Below are 22,184 nucleotides of genomic sequence, written 5' to 3'. Positions count from 1 at the left end.
ACATCTATTACTGACTGTGCCTGAACATCCACCAGCACATCCTCCAGCACGCGGTGGCGTGAGGACACCTGACCGAGACAAGCTGCAAGCGGGCGCACGGCTTGGGGACAGATGGCCACAGCCCCGCCAGGTGTAGGGGCACCTGTGGATGTGCCATTTGCCCCCCACTCAGCACAGGCCGCCTGCCAACCACATCAGAAAGGTTCAGCAAGCTATTGTGTTACCAAACAGGATCAGAAAGTGACACTGGAATTATTAAGGCAAACTTGTATTGTGGTGACTTGGAGGTAATTGGAAGAAGGGGGCCGATTAGCGAACTTCCTCAGATATTCTTTTTTTTGCCCTAGAGGAATTACAGTGGCACAGGGAAGGGTACATCACAGATTTAGTAGAGGTCCATACGTCCACACAACAAGCTAACTTCCCAAAACTGGTCTGTCACTTGCTGTGTGCCCTGAGTCACTTCCTCCGCCATTACCTAAAGGCATCCCACGCGTTACTCGCGTTTCACGGCCAACCCAGGCGCGAGCAACACTTGGCGGCTCACGGCTGAGTCCCCGGCCGTTACGAGCTTATTACTGTTGTGCGGATACAAGTGCTCGGCACTTGTTCCAGCCCGCGCCACCGCCTGCGCCACCGCCAGCGCCACGGCCAGCGCCAGGCCCGGGCACGGCGCGGCGCGGGGCCACGGGAACCCTGGTATGCGCATGCGCACCGCTGCCGCGGGCGGGGCGGGGCGGGGCGGGGCTCGGCGCACGGCACTGACCTCAGGCTCGGCGCGCGGGGCGCTGCCCGGAAGCGGAAGTGGATCGGTCCGTCGCGGTGCGGAAGTGCCCGGTGGAGGCCGCGGTTTCGATTCGGTGGGCGGCGGGGGAAGGGGAGCTCCGCCACCGGCAGCCGCGGGCCTGCGCTCTTCTCCTGCCTCCTTCTTCGCCTCTCCGCTATGGCGGGCGCCACCGGCAACCTGCAGGTAAGAGCGACTTCGGCCGTGCCCGGAGCGGCGCGGGCCCGGCAGGCGGTGGCGGTCGGCGGCCGCGGGCAGCAGGGAGCGGGCTCCGGGGTGTCTTCGCCGCCTGCCCGCCCGCGGCGTGTCCCGGCGGGGTGGGGGACAGGCAGCGCAGGCACCTGCTGCCCCGGGGCCGGGGGCTGCCCTGTCGGCAGGCGCAGCAGGAAGGGGGTGCCGAGGGGGCCCGGCAGTAACAGTTCGCGGGTTGAGCCCCTCAGCAGCACTGGCCTCTGCTGGCGGGGGCGCTGAGCCCCTGAGGAGGGGACGGGGACGGGGACCTGCCGGGCAGGCGGTCGTACCGGCCCTGCGGGGCGCTGGAGCAGCGGGGCCTGGTGTCAGCCTGGGAAACCCTGTTGCCTCTTGCGGTCTAGATGCGTAGTTTGGCTTAGGTTGCTTCTAAAACTACTGACCGAAGGAAGGATTTGCCTGCTCTTTCTATTTGAGTTCACTCTCAGTTGGGGCTGTATAGTTGTTCCTGCAGCTGGTTAGCAAAACAGATTCAGAAATGACCTGGATTTAAAATAGTAATTTCTCTTCAGCTGCTTTCAACCATGATCATTTCTGTAAGCTCATTATGACCATGTAATGCTTATACTGGCAAAGCTAGGGGTGATATTGCAGGGTCTAGAATAAGCAGGAGAATTAAACCTGTTTAAGCTAAAGATCTTTCCAAGGGCGATGTTTGTCAAACTATCAAACCATAGCCATATGAGTAGTTAGAGCTGGTCGTCTATGTCCTAGTTCATACAACTTTCTAATAAATTATTTCCCATTTGGTAGCAGTGTTCTTCATTACGGTAACAGGCTAAGGTGCCAGCTGATACAGTGAAGTACTAGAGTTGAGAATCTAATACCCAAGTAGTAGTCTTTGGGTGTTTACCAAAACAGAGTATACCAAAACCAGTCAATACACAATGTAGACTTTATTTCAGAGGAGCAGGGCTGCAACATGCCCTGTTTTCTCACAGTTCTGTTTTAGCAGGTGGTCTTTGATGTTTATTCTTTGTATTGTGTCACGTGTATCATTGTCTTTGTACTGGATCCAGGCATCACTGAACTCTACTGTGGTAATTTAAGGACTTCTAAGAAGACAGTAACTTCAGTTTGGGGTTAGTTTTTGCTCTTATGCTGGGTTTGAATGGTGCGTAGAGGGGCCTAATGGAGCCAGCACAAGGTGAGCAGCAAGGCAGGGACTGCTCGTTCATATGTGGTAAACTGCTTATCAGCTCATGACTTCTTCAAAAATGGAAAACTAAATTCTGTTCCAGAGAAACAGATGCTTAGTGTTCCAGCATTTGCCACAACAGAGCTGTAGAGTCTGCTTTATTGGATCATTGTTTTAAAATAAATTACTCTTTGATTTTGGGTAGATCTGTTGAGATGATCTTTGTTTCCAACAGAGCAACACAAAGCAATAGTGAGGGATTTTGCTGTTTCTTCTTTCATGGCTACTGTTTACTAGCTTTGTTTTGCTGGAAACACATCAGAGCGTCTGGTTAGTGGCAAGAGTATCTGTACTGGAATGTCTAGTGACAACTCCTTGCTGCAGTTGAAGCTCTCCACCTTGCTCCCTGGCATTACCATAGTCATCCTGAGCATACTAACAATGCTTAGGAAAAGAAATTGACTGAGTGTGGAAAAATACATGTAGGGCTATAGAAAATTTAGTTAGCATTGGTTAACTCTGGCTAACTGACAGCCTTTTTTTGAACTTACATGAACTGGTCATTCAAACTGATAGCTTCAGCTGTCCTGAAGTGGTATAGGCAATCCAAGGAGCAAAGTGTAATGAAAGATAATAAGCACTTAAGACCAAAAGAATAACGGTGATATCAACAAATCCACAGGCTGTCTTATACAGTAAGGGTTGGATCACAGTCAGTTTTATTGAAAATTAGCTGAACAAATAAATTAAAAATCCATCTATAACTTCTCCTAGAACTTCTCTTAGTGCTTGAGATTTGGGTGCATCCTCTGTCTGGTGGGTTTTTTTCTCCCCTCCCACTGGGGAATGGTAATTAGAATTTCTCATTTGGCTATCAAGAACTGAAATCCTTTGAGAGAAGTCTAACAAATAGACTTTGAAGATGTCTCCCAGCATAGCTGGAAGTGCTAGTTTAAGTGCATTGTAATCATGTACTTCCTGTATTGACTCTGCTATTGATGGGACTTAGTGATGTTATCAGTCATAGTTCAAAGTGTCTAGGTCTGTGATTAAAAAAAACCCTTCCAAATCTTTCCATAGTAAATGTGAGAGATTAGTAAGGAAAACTGCATAGACAAACCAGTAGTAGTTCCAACTTGTGTTAGCAAATTTTAGCAGTTTGTTAATCAGTGTTCATAAAAAGTGTTATATATTATAAAAAGTTCATAAATGTATTCTCTCATGCACAAAGCACCACCTAAGACTTGCAGTTAATCGACTTCAACTTTTTGAGGTAAATGTTGAAGAGCAGAAAAACTGACCATCAAAAAAGTCAGAGCAACAGCTTAAAATGTCTCTGTGATGATGCAAAATGCACTCACACAACATTTGATGATTTGATTGTGTTACAGAAAGCAATAGACCTTGCTAGCAAGGCAGCACAAGAAGATAAAGCAGGAAACTATGAGGAAGCCTTCCGCTTGTACCAACACGCTGTGCAGTATTTTCTCCATGTTGTTAAATGTAAGTGTAATGTATTGGATGATTAAGTAGAGTTTAGTTGTCAAATTGCAGAGAGTAATCTCTTACGTTGACATCAGTATTTAAATTTTTACTTTCATCATCAGTTGATACTTGCTAATTGTAGTTTGACTGAGGTCATATATTTTGCAGCTTTTGCCTTTACTGTGTTGTGTGACTGCTCCATTCTTATAAGAAATCAGATTATTTTATATTTGTGTTTTGTTTTAGGGCTTTTTAAGACTGGGAACAGGGGTTTGCTCTCTTCTGGATTTTGGTAGCAATGTTTCAGGCTGGCCACTGCATGAGGAAATGTGACAATAAGTACAGGGATTCCTGTATTTCTGTTGAAAACCGTGTGTTACACAAATAACACTTTGCTGTATTTTTTTGCTCCTGAAGTCATGCCACTTGCCTTTCTCCAGTCTCTCTGCTGGCATTTTTTGCTCCTTAATCATGCTCTTGCTGTTCATCTTGGCCAAAATTTTGTAATTTTTCTTCAGTTTCCATATTCTCGTTATTTTTTGCCTGTTCACACTTCTCTGTACCTTTTGTGTCATGTCCAGTGTTTGTGTGCAAGGAGTGGGCATTGTTAATGTAGGTACAGCCCTAATCTGAGTGGGCTAGGGTTGCTTGCCTGACATAAATCCATTTAACAGATCTCCATGCTTTGAAAAAAACCACTGTTTTCTTTGTAATCAATTAGGATAATTTGTGTTTATCACTTCTTATCCTCTTATATTTTATGGACTTTATTAGAATATCCCTTCCTGTGCTTTTAACAATACTGATTTACTTTTGGAAACTTAACATATAAACCTAACATGTTAAACTTTGATTGCTGATTTGAAATACTGTAGTAGTGACTTGGAGAACAGTGTGGCTGTTGAACCACACAACTCAGGTGTTCTGTGTGATTTATTTTTTTTTTTTACTTTGATGTGAACATCTTCTAAAATTAGCAGGCTATGGAAACATAAAGTATGCTTCTAAATAAATATTGCTTAGCACAACCAGCTTCTTGATGAACTATTTTAGAAAAGGAGTGAAGACAATGTATGGTGGCTTGAAAGTCTGATAAAAAAGCTTCCAGTGCCATTGTCCCTTAATCCTTTACAGTCAAATTTTAAGCCAAAACAGTGTTCAGGTGTATATTTGATTTCTGGTGGGTGATGACATCCTTCCTGTCACTACTTTCCACAGTATAGTGGAAAAATAAGTAGTTGAGCTGTTTGGTTATGTTATGAGCCTATATTGATAAGAAGTAAAGATGACAGAGATTTAGTCTCTTTTCTGATTGATGCACATGTGTTTTGCTGTTAACAAAGCATTGTTTCTCTTCAAACTCTTAGATGAAGCACAGGGTGATAAAGCAAAACAGAGCATTAGAATGAAATGTGCAGAATACTTGGACAGAGCAGAAAAGCTGAAAGAATATCTGAAAAAGAAAGAAAAATCTGCACCAAAACCAGTTAAAGAGTCTGGTCCTACTGATGGAAAAGGGTATGTTTTTGGAGAAGGTAAAGCAAAATACTTCCTGAACTCAGCTTATTCTAAAATTCTACTCTTCAAAGATCATTTTAACTAGTGTTTTTGGAATGCTTCAGATGATTACTAATGCTGAAATAGTGGGCTGCTTAAAGAAAAAAACATGAATTAGCATCACGGGCATTTATTTTCTTGTTTACTAAAATCTGCAAACATTTGTATAGGAAAGTCACTGAAGAATGAAAGCTGTTTCAGACTAACGCATGATTATCAGATTTAATGGCAGTGAGCCTGATGACCCTTAAAATTTTTCTACACTTAATACTTAGTAACTAGAAAATATATTCAGACCAGTGATTACTGGGGCCCGAGACTGATCTGTCTCACACTTGGTAATAGTTGCAAAGCTGTACGTAAGGTGAAGTTCTGTAGATGAACTGAATAGCTATAATGCTGTGCTGCTGCCTAGTTTATTTGCTGCTTTCCTTTTATTAGATTTGGTTTTCATTTTGCATATGAGAGGGCTGAAAAAGAAGAGCCACTTTTCCATTTGATACTACCTTCATGGGGATAGGAGAGAGGAAGGGTTCAGGATGATACCTTCTGGTGGGATTGCAGGTTTTAGCAGTCCTGAACAGCTTGATTTGCTCAGTTGTCTCTTGAAACTTCACCTGATTTTTCAGTCTCCTTCATTGTCTGCTCGTCTCATCAGTTTTATTTTTTGAGCTGTACTGTGTTCTGCTGGTTTGTGATAGAAGGAACTGGTAATATCGTAGAGGCTACATGTATTTTCATGACCTCTATTTCAACTGTTGACTATCTAGTCTCTATTTTCCTTCTTCCGTTTCTAGTTTCCTTTTTCTGAAAAGATGAAGGTGTAGTTTCATAGTACTAGATGGAATTGACCAAGCCCTGTTGCAGTCCTAGATAGGGGACAAGTGCCAGTGTCTACAAATAACCATTTTAGTGCCTCCATGTTCCTCAATACAAGGGCTTTTGTGTCTTAAAGGCTGGCTCAGAGCATGCAGAAGTGTTCTAAGAGGGCTCAGACCCATAAAAGGTAGTTGAAATGGTGAGGAGGGTGAATTAGAACAGGGTGTAGAAAGGCAGGAGTACAATGATGTAAAATTGTAGAGATCTGAAAGCATCTCAGGGTTTCTTTCATTCCTCAGGCTGGTGTTTTTTCTGCTTTTTGTGTTCTGGTTTTTATCCTAAGACAGCAGTCTCTCTGTATTTCAACTTTTTTTTTTCTTGTTTCCAAATCAGGAATGATAGTGATGGGGAAGGGGAGTCAGAGGATCCTGAAAAAAAGAAGCTACAGAATCAGCTTCAAGGTAATTTTGAAGCATCCTTTTCTTTAAGTAAATGTGGCTTCATTCAAGCAAATTCCTATATTTTTGCCATCTAAATGTTATGGATTAGCTTAATGTCTGTAGGTGGTTTGACTAGTATGTATTCTTCACATACAAAAGCATAATTTTTTTATGTAAGTATGAGTTTGTGTGCCATGCAGTTATACAGTGACTGTGTTGAAATGTATCTCCTGCACCCTGTGCTTCATGTTAGAATTGTACTATTTGTCAGGGTAACATTTTGCAGCAGGAGAAGTTGCAAAATCCCAGGTAGCTATTGGCTAAATTGAATCAGTATTTTTTACTCTTAAGTGCACTGGAGTATTGCCTAGGGTTAAGGTAACAGACATCATACAAACACTTAGTGTAAGCAGGACCATTTTCACAGAAAAGCCTGTGCTCAGGTTTAGGGGTTGGGAATGTGGATTCTTGCCCGTTTATTGCAACAGGCAGCATTTCCTTATATGCAGTGATGATGCTCTCCCAGTTGAGTAACATAATAGCTTGGGTTTATGAACTCATGCTGAATACAGTCAGTGATGCAACGTATAGCAACTACCAGTATTTTTTGTAGATGGTAAAAAAGAGGCTTTTTTTGATATTTATTACCCTTTAGTGGTGAAAAACTGTTCAGAGCTTCCCTGCCAGAAGGTGCTTACGGATCTGAAGAAACTTCACTGTTCTTCCCCTATTTTTCAGTGTAACAAAGATCGAATGCATTTCCCAGGTCTCTGCCTGTGTCACTTCAGGAGCTATTGTATTGTATTTGTAAACTGTCATGCTTTTTCTACTTCTCTGCACATTTATTTAGTCCTATGCACAGTTATATGGGATAGTTTCCTGTATTTTAAAATGCTTGAAAAAGTATGAGCATTGGGCTCTTATCCTGACGTCCTGCTGTAAAGACTTTGTTTCTTCCCACGTGAATCTGACCTTCAGTTATTACTTCAAGAAACAGTTTCTTGCGCCCATTGCTAATCACTACTTTGATACTTGGTATAAAATGACAGTGTTCTTATACATTTGACTGCTTGGAGGTCTAAGGTGTGAGATCCTTGGTATCTTTGAATTTAATACAGGAGACTGTTACTTAGGTAATGAGTCCTGGACAGACTTCAGATTGCTGATTTTCATTTTGCTTCCACAATAGCCACTGAAATTCCCTGTATTTAATTTTTCTGACTTTGCCTTATGAAGCTTTCCCAGATCTGTGGGTATTTATGAAGATTTTAATTATAATAGCAACTTGACCTATTGTGGAAGAAGTGACCAGTGACATTCAGACTGAGCAGTAGTTGTGGGTTGATTGTCATGTACTCTTGCTCAGAATTGTGAAGGCTTTTTGCACTCTATTAATCTTCCAGCTATTAATTTAGACCTACAAAATTAGGAAGCTTACAATTCCAGTGCCATTTCTGTCCTGGTACAGGTAATCTCTTACAGTGCAGCAGTTTCAGTTACCATGGTATGTCTGGTGCAGATAACTGATATTTCAGCTTCAAAATGATCTCTTGTTCCTATCTGAACTGGTACCTGTTCTGCTAATTATTTCAGTGATGGAGCCCATAGTTCTCTTTACTTTAAGAAACTGAGGTGTAACTAACCTAGTAAAAGTATGTAATGCATTGGAAGTGTGTGGTTGAATTAATTCCAGTGTGTAGATTGCAAGCTAAGACAGTTTGCAGTCAACTTTCTCTATAATATTTTTAACATCTTTAACAGTATGATGCTGCTTCTGGTAAATTCAATTTTTTTAACAATTGCAATTGTTAACAGAAATTGTTCATTTCGATCTGATATAAAAGGAATGCAGCAAAAGAGAAAGTATCTAAAGAGATAGATAGAGTAAGCAAGTGTTATTGGCTTTATTCGTTAGCCAGTGAGTAACAGTAAATTTTCAATCCTGTAGAAGAAAAGTCTTAAATTACTTCACAGAGCTCTGAAGGCATAAGGTGAAAATGTTAAGAGAATAGCTGGTGAAAGCCAATTGTGAAATTATAGAAAACTCCTTGTAGAGAAATAGGGCAACTGAAACTTCCAGAGTACTGAGATAAACAAATGCCAACAAACCCAATGCTTATCTGAGAAAACTTCTCTTACCTTTTGGATTTGCCTTGCCTAGGATTACAAGATCTAATATTCAATTACTAGTTCCAAGTTGTCCCATCTAAAAGTAGTCAAGACAAAATCATTTATAGCATGTCAGACTAAACAATCTGAAGTCTGAAGAGAAGGCTAAATTACAGCTCAGTTGACTAAAGTCAGGCTGAACTTGTTTGAGCAAGACAAGACTTGGCGATAGACTTTGAGAGAACATGGCAAAATTAAGAAAATATTTCTGGAACTAAACAGGCTCCATATAACCTTTCTGATGCTTTCAGCCTTAGCTCTCAAATCTGTTTACCATGAGATGATCCAATTGTTTGCTGCACATCTGGAGATACCCAACAAGTTACTTCATCAGCAGGAGAATCTTAGAAATCCTGGGCTAGTGCAGCTACATTGCGTCACTTGTTTAAAATGAAATTTCAGATTTTTTGGGAAGTACAATGGTTTAGCGAGGAGACTGTGCCTGTGGGTACCTATTAGAGAAGGTACTCCTCGGACAACTAAACATATATTTACTGGTCAGTTACAGACTAGCTTTGTCTGTTATAAGACTTCTGCTAACTCTCGAGTATTCTGGTTATCCATGGTTTACTGTGGTAAAACAATGTGATGGATTTCTGTAGAAATAGCATCTGGTTTACTAACAGTATTCAGTGTTTATCTGCTGAGAAATGCCTTGGTTTTATTCAGTATGGACATGGGTATAGATTTCTTAATAATTTTTTTCCTCGGTGGAATTTATTGAATTTATGAGAAGATACGTATTTAATCTTTTCTTATAGGAGCAATTGTTATGGAGCGACCAAATGTCAAATGGAGTGATGTTGCTGGCCTTGAAGGTGCCAAAGAAGCACTTAAAGAAGCAGTGATCTTGCCCATTAAATTTCCACACCTGTTTACAGGTCAGAATTACACCATTTATTTGCTATTGGCCGGTCAGACCAGCACTGGGGTCTAAGAGTGTTATGCCAGTGTATCAGAGACTCAAGCTGAGCTCTTAACAGAGATTGTGATCCATCTGACAGAAGTTTCACGGGTAGATGTGGAAAAACCTCTGAGTAAATTAGAGGGGCTTCATCAGAAAAATAGGTTCAGTCTTTCTACAGTATTTTGAAGACTTCTCATTTCTCTCTTGCAGGAAAGAGAACACCTTGGAGAGGGATTCTCCTGTTTGGACCACCAGGAACAGGAAAGTCTTATTTAGCAAAAGCTGTGGCAACAGAAGCAAACAACTCTACCTTCTTCTCAGTATCTTCCTCTGACCTTGTCTCAAAGTGGTTAGGTGAAAGTGAAAAGTAAGTTGGAGTTGTCAGAGGTCCAGCAAAACACTGGCAAGAAGAAATTGTATAGAGGTAGAGCTGCTGTAAAGAAATGGAATTTGAGGGAAGGGTCACTTACTGTTTTAAAACAGATTTCAGGTGTTTCTATGCTTGGTGCTGCAGTGCCATATGAAGATATAATGTGCTGCATTTTGTGCTGCTGCAGCTGGACCTGTCTTCAGTCCTCAAGATAGTTTTTTAAAACTAGCTCAAAAGGTTTCAGGAGCGCTGTGGAGCTCATTCACCTTCTGAACTCAACTGTGATTGCACACTACATCAGTCTGAAGTGTTGAGATACTCTGCCTCTTGGCATCTCCCCATCTTCTGTCCCAGAAGCTGTGCTGTTAACATGTGGCATTTCTTTGTCCATACAGAGGAGATTTTTCTTTATCCCCAATTTCAACCAAAATCTGGAAGGCATAAGAGACTTGCAAAAGTAGGTTGGAGGGGAGCAGCTGTGAAAGAAAATTCCATGGTTCCCCATGCTAACTCTTTGTTTGTTACTTTGTGGTATGTGAAGACGACCAGGAAGCCTGAAGTGGCATGTTGGCTGCAGTCTAGAAGTGCAGGAATTTGACTGTCTAGGCTTCCAATGAAGATTATCTGAATTAAGAAGCAGCTCTGGGTTTGTTGTGCAGAAAGGACTTTGGTATGATAAGAATACTTGTCAAAACCATGAAATAGTTTGAAGTGTGGGACAACTAAGTTACACTATTTGTTGATAGCATGAGGAAGAAAGGCCTTTAGATAGTGTTTGAATTTTTTTTCTTTCCCAAAAGCTGAAAACCTGAAGCTGCTTTTCTTCTCTTGCAAAAGCAATACAAAACTGGAGCTTGGCATTTTCTCTGTTTGACTTTGAGACTATAGTCTGAGATTTAGTGCTGGTAGTGTGAAGAATTTCCCAGCATATTCCTATTTATTTTGCATTTTAACTTAGTAAAATGTGTTAATAAGACATGGCAAGGTTTTTGGGGATTTTTGTTTGCAAACCAACTTTTCTTGTCATATAAAAAGTATTTACTAAAGTTGTATAAAGTAAATGTACACGTTATTTCTTAGAAAATCTCTAGAGTTAATCTAGTTAGGATACAAACGTTAAATAAGAGAAAGCAGTGTTCTTTTGATCCATCCAGAGTGGTGCTTTTGTATAGTCCAGGATGTCTTGTAGAAATGTAAACTGAAAAAACGGTGTTTTCTTGCAAAACCCTGCCTGGAGTACTCTAAAATGTTTCACTTCCCATTATACTGATATATACATATATATATATATATATAAAAATACAGAGTATACTGCAGAGTCTTGGAGCTGGAAGAATGTTGTATCTTTGAGTAGCATTATGTTAACACTTTTCTCTCTTTAGCTTTCTCTAAAGGAAGTGACTATATCATAATAAGTTATGTGTTTTTACCGGTGTAATCATTAAGATAACTGAAACTGTTTCCTTTTTTAAGATTAGTGAAAAACTTGTTCCAGCTTGCCAGAGAAAACAAACCTTCTATTATCTTCATTGATGAGATAGATTCTCTCTGTGGGTCAAGAAGTGAAAATGAAAGTGAGGCTGCTAGACGGATAAAAACAGAATTTCTAGTCCAGATGCAAGGTAAGTTTGCTTGGTTTTCAGAATTAGTCAGAGCAATTAAATGTATTTTAAGCATAGCTTGCATGAGAACAGTAAAAAGATCTGCAGTTCCATCCTGTTGAATTTTGATGGTATTTTAAAACTGTCTCTGTGATCATCTAAACAGTGAAATGATTTCTGCCTGATACAGGGGTTGGTGTTGACAATGAAGGAATCTTGGTCTTAGGAGCAACAAACATACCCTGGGTTTTAGATTCTGCTATCAGGAGAAGGTATGATGGCATTTGTTTTCATGGTATAAAATTTACAACTGTTGTAAGGGTTCAGTCTGAGACTACTGGAGGTAGTACTCCAGCTCGTGTTTCCAGATATGGCTAATGTTCTACAACTTAACTTCATGAGATGGACTGAGCCAAACTAATAGCCCTTTGCCCCTTTAAAGAGGTAGGTTGTTCACTTTTATATTCGCCCTGTAGTTTATTTGATTTCTTGATTAGATGATAGAGCTTGAGCAAGCAGAAAACTGTTCTGTTTCCTTGTTAGCTGGTTTCTGGTGGGCTTGGGGAACGAGTTACAAAATACACACTTCAGAAGGGCAGGAAGGGGTAGAGCTTTCCTTTTCAGCTGTTAGCAAACTGTTGAGTAGCTTGAGTTCTTTCACGGAAATGTAGCCCTTATGTTACACAGAAACACCATGTTTTTCTACCGGTCAGGCATAATTTGTGATCTTACAGTGCGTGTTTTAACTGCTGTTTTGTAGACAAAGGGCTGCCATATATGTATCTGATTAGCTGGATCGTTCTTTGAGCTGCAGAGCAGCAGAGGACAAATACAGCCGTGGGACAAATATGACTGTTGTGATAAGGATGCAGCTTGAATAATGGTCATTTTTGTAGGCTAAAGAAACATTACTTTTTTGTGAGTGTCTGTTTATTTATATACTTAATTCAAGCTGGCCATACTTTGATTGGGGGTTGGAGCAGGTGACCTCCAAAGGTTGCTTCCAACCTGTATGACTACAGTTTTGTGTAAGACCAATTTGGAGATGACCATGTTGCTTAAAATTTCAAGTAATTCTTGAAATTTCAGCTCTGAGGCCCACAGTACAAGACAGACAAGGACCTGATAGAGTGGGTCCAGGTGGGGGCCATGATGATGAAAATCAAGAGGGCTGGAACACCTCTCCTGTAGTGATAAGAGAAAAGGCAGCGGCATTAAACTGAAGGAGGGTAGGTTTAGGTTAGACTTGAGAGAGACCCTTTTTTTTTTTTTTTTTTTTTTTTCTGTGATTAGGGTGGTGATACACTGGAACAGGTTGCCGAGAAGTTGTGGATGTCCCATCATTGGAAGTTTTCAGGGCCAGGTTGGATGGGGCTTTGAGCAATCTGTTCTAGTGGATGATATTTCTGCCCATGGCAGGGGTGTTGGACTAGGTGACCTTTAGAGGTCCCTCCAAACCCAAACCATTCTCTGATTCTCTGCAGTGTGAAAGAGTAGCTCTCTAACTCTTGTCTATAGGACTTAAAGGAACTTGTAAACAATGGCAGCGATCAGATTAGGTTTTAATGGATTTGACCCACTTTGTCATGTATATAAAGTTAACTGTGTTCTACAAAATTTGCAGTCATTCTTATTTTGTTGGGAGGTAATCCCTACTGTGAGATCAGATGCTGTTTCAAAGAAAGAACTGCAGTTATCAACATTTTCTACTGACAACTATATTGAGAATATGACTTCAAATATGCTTCCAATGATGAGGTTTTCTTTAATTTAGTTGGAGACTGTAGGAAGTCATTGTGTCAGCTTGTTATCAGGCAGTTCTTTCTTTGAGTGTGAAAACTGTTCAAATACATTTCAACATTTAAAGACTTCTCCCTCAGTTTTTCCTTTGAAAACACAAACTGCTGAAGAGAATCCAAAAAAAAACTCAGTCTGAAGAGAAGATCTTTGACATGAAAAGGAAGTAGTTGTTATATTCTGGATTTTGGCTTATGCTAGCTACAGTATTATTTATGAGAACAAGTTGTTTGCCTTTGATTTTTTAAAAGATTTATAATACTGAAACTGCTTCTTTCTAATACTGTTAGGAACAAACTATATACTTATTTGCATAAGCTTCTTTCCACTGTGCACCTGCGTGAGCTAGCATCTGTGGAACATTTTGTTTTTTCTCTTTTAAACCAGGTTTGAGAAGCGTATTTATATTCCTTTACCTGAGGACCATGCCAGGGCAGCAATGTTCAAACTTCACCTTGGGTCAACTCCAAATCTCCTAACAGAATCAGATTATCGAGAGCTTGGAAAGAGAACTGATGGCTATTCTGGTGCAGATATAAGCATCATTGTACGTGATGCACTAATGCAACCTGTTAGAAAAGTGCAATCAGCTACTCATTTTAAAAAAGTAAGTAGGAATCAAAAAATTTTTTAGTTACTTCATCTCTGAGAACTATCTTAATTTGAAAATTCCTTGCAAGTAAACTGAATTTGGTTTTGGGTAATACTTACAAAGTGTTCTTTTTATCGTCAAGGGGAGAACTTGGGTATTTCTCCTGGCTTCCCATCCTGCCATGAGTCTGGTGGAGCTAGTTCTGGGTATTCATGTTGTGTAATCCAAGCTCTCCTGACTCTTCACGTCTCTAGGTAGTGTCAAAAGCATTCAGTTTGGAGTATGACTTAAGTGGGAATGTTAGAGGTGCTCTTTTTCTGGACCAAGTTATGTGATTCTTTCTTTCTTTGTTTTAGTAGCGTGCTTAATTGAATGTATCCATCATCCACATGGAAACAGATGGATTATAATTAATGCGCATTCTGCTTACTTGGGATATTTTTCTTAACTGAAAAATCAAGATTCTTATAAAGTTCTGGTAAAAACAGTGAATCACTGTTACTTGCAAGAGTAGTAAAGATGCAAGACAGCTGAGCAAGGCCTGTGGCCTTAGTTTCGTAGGATGGGAACATAAAAACTAGATTACACTTATTGAGGTGTGTCTTAGAGACAATTGAAAATACATTGTTTGGCTTACCTTGCAGTTACCTCTACATACTATTAACTTAAGAAACACTTCTTCAAAAGAACCATCTAGAGTTCTTTAGCATCAATCTGAATTCATTAAATCTGGGAATGCTCCCCACCCCAACCCTGAGAATTTGCATGTGTGTCCTGTTCAATCAAATTAACTGTTCTCTATAAATTGTTAAGCTCTTCAACGGAGAAAAAAAAGTGTAATGTTATCAGTGGCTATGTAAAAAGTTCCAAATACATACAACATGTTTAACTTAAAATTATTTTTCCTGTGTAGTATTTTTTTTAGAGTAGACCCAGACTAAAAGTATTTTTTGTTTACGTTTTTACTGCACACTTTGGTTTTACAGAAATTCATGTATCTTGAGTGAAGGTGTGTTGAGGTATTCTGCAGAGGTTTTTGCTGCTGTAAAGGGAAGCTTTCATTTGTTGCTCCTTAACAAAGCAGGTGTGGGGTTGAATAAGTTAGCTTAGTATCTAAAATTGTTCCTGTTAAGAGATATGTACCATGTAACTTGTGTTGGCAGCAGTTCTTCTTCATCTCTGTTACAGGCTTTTCACCAGTAACTCAGCCTAACTTAAAAGGGTTCAGGGCCCTAAACTGAACAGCTACAGTTTGAACTCTTGAATATAAACTCTTTTTTTTCCATGGTTTCTTCAAGGAACAAGCTCGGCTTAAGATAAGAAGAGAAAGGAACATGTAAGAAAGGACTACATAAGTTTCCTGAGTCTGCTTTGAGGAAAACTTGGGTCAAATTTGTAGTTACTAAAATAAACCTGCAGCCTGTCATTTTGGTGAAGGGGGGGGGGGGGGAACTCCAAAACATTTTAAAGGGTTTTTGAGGAGCTTTTCCCAGTTTAAAAACAAAACAAGTATTTTGAAACAGTGACGTGGTGAGTTTCTTTTGAGGACATCTCAGAAGTAACTCTGATGTAAACTGTGTTTGTTTAAAAATAAACAGCTGTTTTGGAGTATCAAGCATTTTCTAGATGCTTCCTTCCCTTAAGCAGTGATGCCTGAAGTATTTATCCATTGTTGACTTCTAAGTGACAATGACATTTCTGGCTAAAGGGCTGTTACCTTTTAGCATTTTGTTCAAATTGGGAAATCTGAGGCATGTCTCAGACTACCATGAAGCAATAAAATAACCTCAGTTGTCACAGCAACACAAAAGGAATTCTTACCTTCTTTTACCCCCCAAAAAGGAAGGAATAAACCCCACAACTGCAGTACTTAAGTACTGCCCTCAAAAGGGCTCTTGACAGAAGCCAGGTTGATTCCACTTGGTTAGTAGTACTTTAATTGGATGTGATTTCCTATTTTTATAAGCAAAATATGTTTTTATTATATTTTTTATTATAAAATGTGTATAATCAATAAGGCTGTTACGATGCAAATAATTAGTAAAGCTGACTTGCCCCAGTTAAGCAGTGCTTCTCTCAATGATTAAGAATTCATTGCAAAGGATTCCTTGCTCTATGTGATAATACAGGCTTGTCAGTGCATTTTGAATGTTACAATCTGTGCTCTCCAGCATCACACTTTAAATGCAGTTTAGAATAGCAAATCCAGTTCTCTCCTGTTAAAAATAGCCTGTTCGCATGCTGTCCTTCAATCTTTGTGCATGTTTTGAGTTCCTGTGAATATGTGATGCTGCAGGTAACGATAAAGGAAAATGAAACTATGGGTCCCAGATAATGTGCTGCAGAAAGGTAACAGACCCTGATGCAGCTTTTCTGGCTCTGTCCCTGTGTCTGGGATAAAAAAGGATGGCTTCTTGTTCTCCCACTAGATGGCCCTCCCTGTTTTCTATCCAGTGCTGCTGAGGTGGTGTCAGAAAAGGTGTTCAGAGCTTTGTAGTGCGGTTATGTCAAAGGCTGAAAAGCTACTTCTGGCTTCCTAACTTGAGGGGCACTCAAGGATAACTATTGAGAAGTTTTTAGAAAGGAACTAGGAAGGGTGGTCTTCTCAAACTAGATTTCCTGGCCATGTTAGTTTTCCACAGAAATCCTCAGCCTTAGGAGGAAGCATTTCCTGGGATCTGACCTGATGTAAATTTAAGTATCTGGCTACAGTTGCATGTTTTCAAAGTGAATGATGCCAGTACATTTATACAATTTCTCTTTCACAGGACTTGTCTTCCCGATGGGTGGGGCATTGCATAAAATCAAGTTTTTGCTCTAAAGATGCTGTTCAGCTTCTGGGTTTTTGCCTTTAATATTGTAACTCCTATATACTCAATATTTTCTTATTTTCAGGTAAAAGGACCATCACTGTCTAATCCAAATACAATGGTAGATTTGTTCACCCCTTGCTCTCCAGGTGATCCTGAAGCCATAGAAATGACATGGATGGAGGTTCCAGGTGACAAATTACTGGAGCCTCAAGTTTCCATGGTATGTATTCTTCTGTAGCATTTTTTTCATACTTTGCAGATGTAAGGTAAAGACTTTCTAATGGTTATGCTAGGCAATTGGATGAATGGTTTGTTTTCAGAAACACTAGACATACCAGATAACATTTGAATTCCCAACATACAGTGCTACAGTACAGCGTTCTTGTGGAAAAAGCCAGCACTCTATCCTCGATAAACACTTCTTTCTTTTCTTCTTGTCTGTTGGCATGCAGCTGCTGTCCTTTCATCCATAGACAGCATGTGGCTCTTCCACTGCTCTTTCACTTGTCTTTTATTCATTTAAAACCTTTGCGATCCCTGCCCCATGATATGCTTCCTTCCCGTCGCTCTGGTAGCATTAATACTGATACTGGGGACTAGAAAACTATATTCAGTGTCAATTGGGAAGCGATGTGCTGTAGGTAACTACCCATGAAATGAATACAGGCATAAACAATACAATCTAAAAAGATTGTCCATGTAATGGTAGTTTTGTTTAAATTTTTTCATGGGTGATACAGCAATTTCAGCTGGTTTTTTTTGTGTGTGTTAAAATACTGCTTTGGTCTAGGGAATAAAATATGTCATTTTAAGACAAACTGAAATTTTAGTTCACTGCATAAATAAAAAAAATAAATTGCTGGATGCTCATTCTGTATTTTCCCCCCAAGAGCAACAAAAGGAGATTCTGAATTTAAGTACAGTGTTTGAGGGAAGGACTTGATAACAAATCATTTCTTGTCAGCAAACAGTCCTGTAAGTGAAAGGAAGAAATTTATGTATTTCATGGGATCACAAAACCTCTAAAACAGTAGGCACTGCTTTGTAAATATAGCAGTGCCCGTATTTCAGAAAAGAATTTGCATACTGAGGAAACACAAAAGGATGTGTGCAGGTGCAGGCCTGCCCTGAAACTTCTGCCTGCACAGTCTAAGCAGATTTTTAATCGGTGTCTCCTGGAATTAAACATACCAATTCCTTGTGTGCTCCTAGTGGTACCTGAGCTCTGATGCTCTATGGTTGCATAGGTGGTTGTTTCAGTGCCCCAAATCGGTTCTTGTCCTTAAAAAGATCAGGCTTTCATTCTTTCTAAGCAGTGTATCTCTAGTCTGATCAGACAGATCTCAAATATAGGAAATCATATTAACTTTGGGTTTACCCATAATTTTATAGTAATAAGTGGTGTTAGGCATCTACGTTTTTCAGTTGCTTCTGGCTGGGACTTGATTTAGTTTTCCTGCCCCTTTTTAGTCATAGGATATTTTAACTGCTGCTTTCAACTTTGTAGACCTGTGATTTTTCTGAACTCCTTTTTCTGGTGTCTGAATATTTACCTAGGAAACTGAATTGAAGAGACAGAAATTACTGATCATGAACAGTAAAATGTTGCTAGAGATGAATCATGAACTACCATTTTATGTTGCTGGACTGTGAAGAATATGTGGGAGTATCTATTTTCCACTTTAAACTGCTGTAGTTAAAGATGGATTGAAAATAATAACTGACCAAAAAAAACCCTCTTTTCGGTAAAAGGAGATTAATAGAGCTTGAATGTATGAGCGGCTTAAACCTAAACCTGAGGTTGCAGTTTCGTTACTAGAAAACTCACTGACAGTTGACTGTCTTCACAGGGCTAAAATGCTGCCTCTGTGCAGAAGTGTTTAGGCTCAAAGTTTTGTGTAAATAGGAGCTCCTGTGGTCATCTTGTTCTAATGGGCTTTTTAATGTATATTTGTCTTGGCAACAAGATTGTTCGCAGTGATACTACACTTGTTTCTGAAAACACTTGTGGGGTTTTTTTCTTTTTCTGACAGATCGATATGCTCAGGTCGCTAGCTAGCACAAAACCAACAGTTAATGAACAGGACCTGGAGAAGTTAAAGAAGTTTACAGAAGACTTTGGTCAGGAAGGCTAAACCAAAGATATATGCGGAGTTTTAGAACTTTTTTGCTTTCTTAAGTATTCTTGTGTCTTTATTGATGGCACTTCAAGTAAATGCCAATAAAATCACTTCTTTCTTATTTTGCAGAAGAAATAGAAGATACCTTTGCAAAGACCCTTAAGCTTTTGTATTGTATTGTTTTCCTCAGATGTCTATTAAATGTATTCTATTGAAAATAATATGAAAATACCATTTTAGGGTGAGACAGCAAAGTGATGTGGTAATGTCTATTAAATACTAGAAAATTTTAAATGATTAGTTCAATTTTAGTTATTATATTAGACCTTGGGTACAAGTGAGTTTCAAACTCCCAATAGGCGCAAAAACCCTTTTTTGAGGGGTAGAAGAGAACATATTTGTTGAGTGTTTTCAGTATCAATCAGCCTACATATTAATTGCTGTCATTTAGAAAAATCAACAAAATTTGCTAATCAAGCATACTACATGTGTGGGTTTGCTATTAAAGTAAGAAAGAAAACACTGTGAGGATAAGACTACATGGGCCAGTACTTTGTTTAGATACTGATGGAAATGGTATTTGGCTTTTTCTGCTATGCTGTATTAAAATTTTGCCTTAAACAGCAAGCTTTTGTTTTTAACTCTTTACTAGCTGGTACACACTGTCACTATGCAATTTAGCAAAAGTTTGTTAAATGCAAGTATCTCAGAAGGTGTTTTGCTGGCTGTTCTTGGTGGTTTTCATGTTTTGTGGTGTTTTTTTTTTTTAAATCTGGATTTACCTTCTGCAGGAGTTTGACTAAATTTAGAAAAAAAGTGCTAGTAATGTCCTGTAAGATTCCACATGTCAAGGCTGGCAAGGTATAGGTAGTCTTTGGAGTGTATGGGAAGTATTTTGGGGTATAGCATACACTCTCCTCACATGTGAAAGTAACGGATGTTTTAGCCACAGAGTTTCCAGCTGTAAATTAACTCAGAACCCTACTGATAACTATTGCATCTGTGTTACATCAATTTGGTGACTAAACTTTGAGAGAAGGCTGGCAGTTTAGTACAGAAGTAGCACTTACATTGATCTTTTTCTGAAGAATTACAAATTGAGATGTGCCTGAATGTAACTTACAACACTACAGTGTCAGCGTTGAGTTTGTGCCTTGTAAGTTTGCACTGGCTGTAGATACGAAACATCATTAGGATACCTAGAATACCGTGTTCCATTATCATTGTACAACTCTATCCTGCTTACACTTCGTTTAATTTGGATTAAAAGAAATTTGCACATTTTGTGTGTGTATATGTACATACACACATACGATCATCTTTTGATGGGGTTTGGTTTTCTTTATGTACATATTTTGTGTACTTTTTAAATCATAGGACGGGTGAAACTTGCTGTATGTAAATGAAGTAAAATGTTGCAGTACAACATCAGCTATGTTCTTTGAGTATTTCTTCAATGTTAACTGTTTTCTGCTTGATTATTATTTTTTTTTAGACTTTGGTTTCTATGTTTAACAGCTAAACAAATTACATAATTAGAAATTCTTTGATCTACAAGGTGCTTACCTTTTGTTTGCTAACATGATGAAACATTCTTTCCAAAATCATTCAGTTACATACAGCTTTACCTCTGTCTTACATTGGAATGTGTCAATGTGAATCGGTGGACTGCGGATCTTTTTGTGCACCTTTGGGGAGATGAGGGCAGGATTTCCAGTGTAGGTGTGGGCAACTATGTATAGTAAACTTAATCCTTATTGCATCAGGATTGCTTTTTCTTAGTTGCTTCTTGTGAACGCTTCAGAAGTCAGCCACATACTGGCAGGGGTCTCACCCGGAGGTTTAGAAGCTACTATCTGAAGTACTTGTCTCTTGAACTTTTTTCAAAGGAGTCCTTACTGCAATCTTAATTCTCAGGAACTTTTTTTTTTTTTGTGGTAGGCTGATTTGTCCTATGGTTTCCATAAGCTTAAATGTGTAATCTCTTATCTTTAATGTAGAAGAAAAGCATACTGTGTGTTTTAAATTTATATGTTGCTGCTTGCTCAGTTGTGGGATGACATCTGTAACAGGAGCATTAATGTTTGATGTTTAAAGTTGTTTTTAGAAATTATTCCAAATAAACATCGCTGCTTAGAATTGCAGCTATGAGGACAACTTTTTGCTTTGCTGTCTTTGTAAAATGGGAATAACTTAACTGGAAAGCTCTGTAATATTATTAATTGATTCCAGAATAGATGATACACACACACTTCCCCCCCCCTCCCCAAATTTGGTTGTGTGGTGTGTGCAAAATCACTTTTTACTTTTCATTGTTAATTGAAAATACTCTAAATTACAGCGTTTATGAAGGGTTCTATTTGCTTTACATAATCAAAACCTCTGTAAACACTGGATGAATTAGTTATACATTTTTCATAAGGTCTGATGTATGACTCATCTTTGGCTACTTAGCTTACACATTTTTTTCCTGACTTCTGGTGTTACTGCTTACTGACTGCAATGTGAAAAGTCATTTTCTTTCCTGTGGGTAAAATATTTTTCAGTTAAATCAGTTGTGTTCTTCACAGATGGTTTCTTCACATTGACATTAAACTTGGGATTTCCTGTCACTTGTTGCATACATCTCAATGCATATACTCATAGGGTTAGAAAAGCACAGTAAATTGTTACATTTTTTTCTCCTGTGTTGCCTGATTGACCTTAAATTCCAGAGTCTTGTTTCTTCCCTGATTTACCTGTTGGCTTTATTTTGTCGTTCTCTAGCACGAGGCAAGTGTACAAATCTCCTTCAGTTTTCTTGTTTGATTGGTTTTGTTTTTCAAATTATCTGCTGGTCTTCCAATAGGCTTTTGTTTTAATTAGTGGAGCTGAACAGAGGTAGCTGAGGGAGTTATTTTTGAATCACTTTTGTCCATGCTCCTGGCTGCTAGGGGTGTCTGATCATACTTTGTCAACTGAAGCAGAGAAGCTGCTGAACATTCTCTGGTCAGGCATTTTGATCTACTTTTTGTGTTTGTTTAGTTGTCTTACTAATAAGAATACAACTAAATATTTTCTGTTGTTGTTTTTTGAGGATTATCTTGACAGGAAGCTTTCTAGTAGTTCTGATCTGTTGAAATACACAGGAACATCTTTATTTTGCTGTTTACTCTTTGTTTTTTGAGGATTATCTTGACAGGAAGCTTTCTAGTAGTTCTGATCTGTTGAAATACACAGGAACATCTTTATTTTGCTGTTTACTCTTTGTTTTTTGAGGATTATCTTGACAGGAAGCTTTCTAGTAGTTCTGATCTGTTGAAATACACAGGAACATCTTTATTTTGCTGTTTACTCTTTGTTT

General features: G+C 39.2%; 1 protein-coding gene across 1 annotated transcript; it reads left to right on the top strand.

Moving 5' to 3' along the window:
* Nucleotides 1-793: 793 nt before the first annotated feature.
* Nucleotides 794-20,272, top strand: VPS4B (vacuolar protein sorting 4 homolog B). Its single transcript, XM_055705140.1, has 11 exons — nt 794-970; nt 3,563-3,674; nt 5,024-5,174; nt 6,426-6,493; nt 9,403-9,522; nt 9,759-9,915; nt 11,392-11,540; nt 11,710-11,791; nt 13,704-13,923; nt 16,804-16,941; nt 18,755-20,272. The coding sequence occupies exons 1-11, from the start codon at nt 944-946 to the stop codon at nt 18,854-18,856; spliced, it is 1,326 nt and encodes a 441-aa protein (XP_055561115.1). The 5' UTR covers nt 794-943; the 3' UTR covers nt 18,857-20,272.
* The last annotated feature ends 1,912 nt before the right edge of the window (nt 20,273-22,184 follow it).

Source organism: Falco cherrug, chromosome 3 (genome assembly GCF_023634085.1).
Source record: "Falco cherrug isolate bFalChe1 chromosome 3, bFalChe1.pri, whole genome shotgun sequence".
Taxonomy (NCBI): domain Eukaryota; kingdom Metazoa; phylum Chordata; class Aves; order Falconiformes; family Falconidae; genus Falco; species Falco cherrug.
Note: the sequence above shows the minus strand (reverse complement) of the source record. Positions and strands in the feature narration are given on the sequence as shown.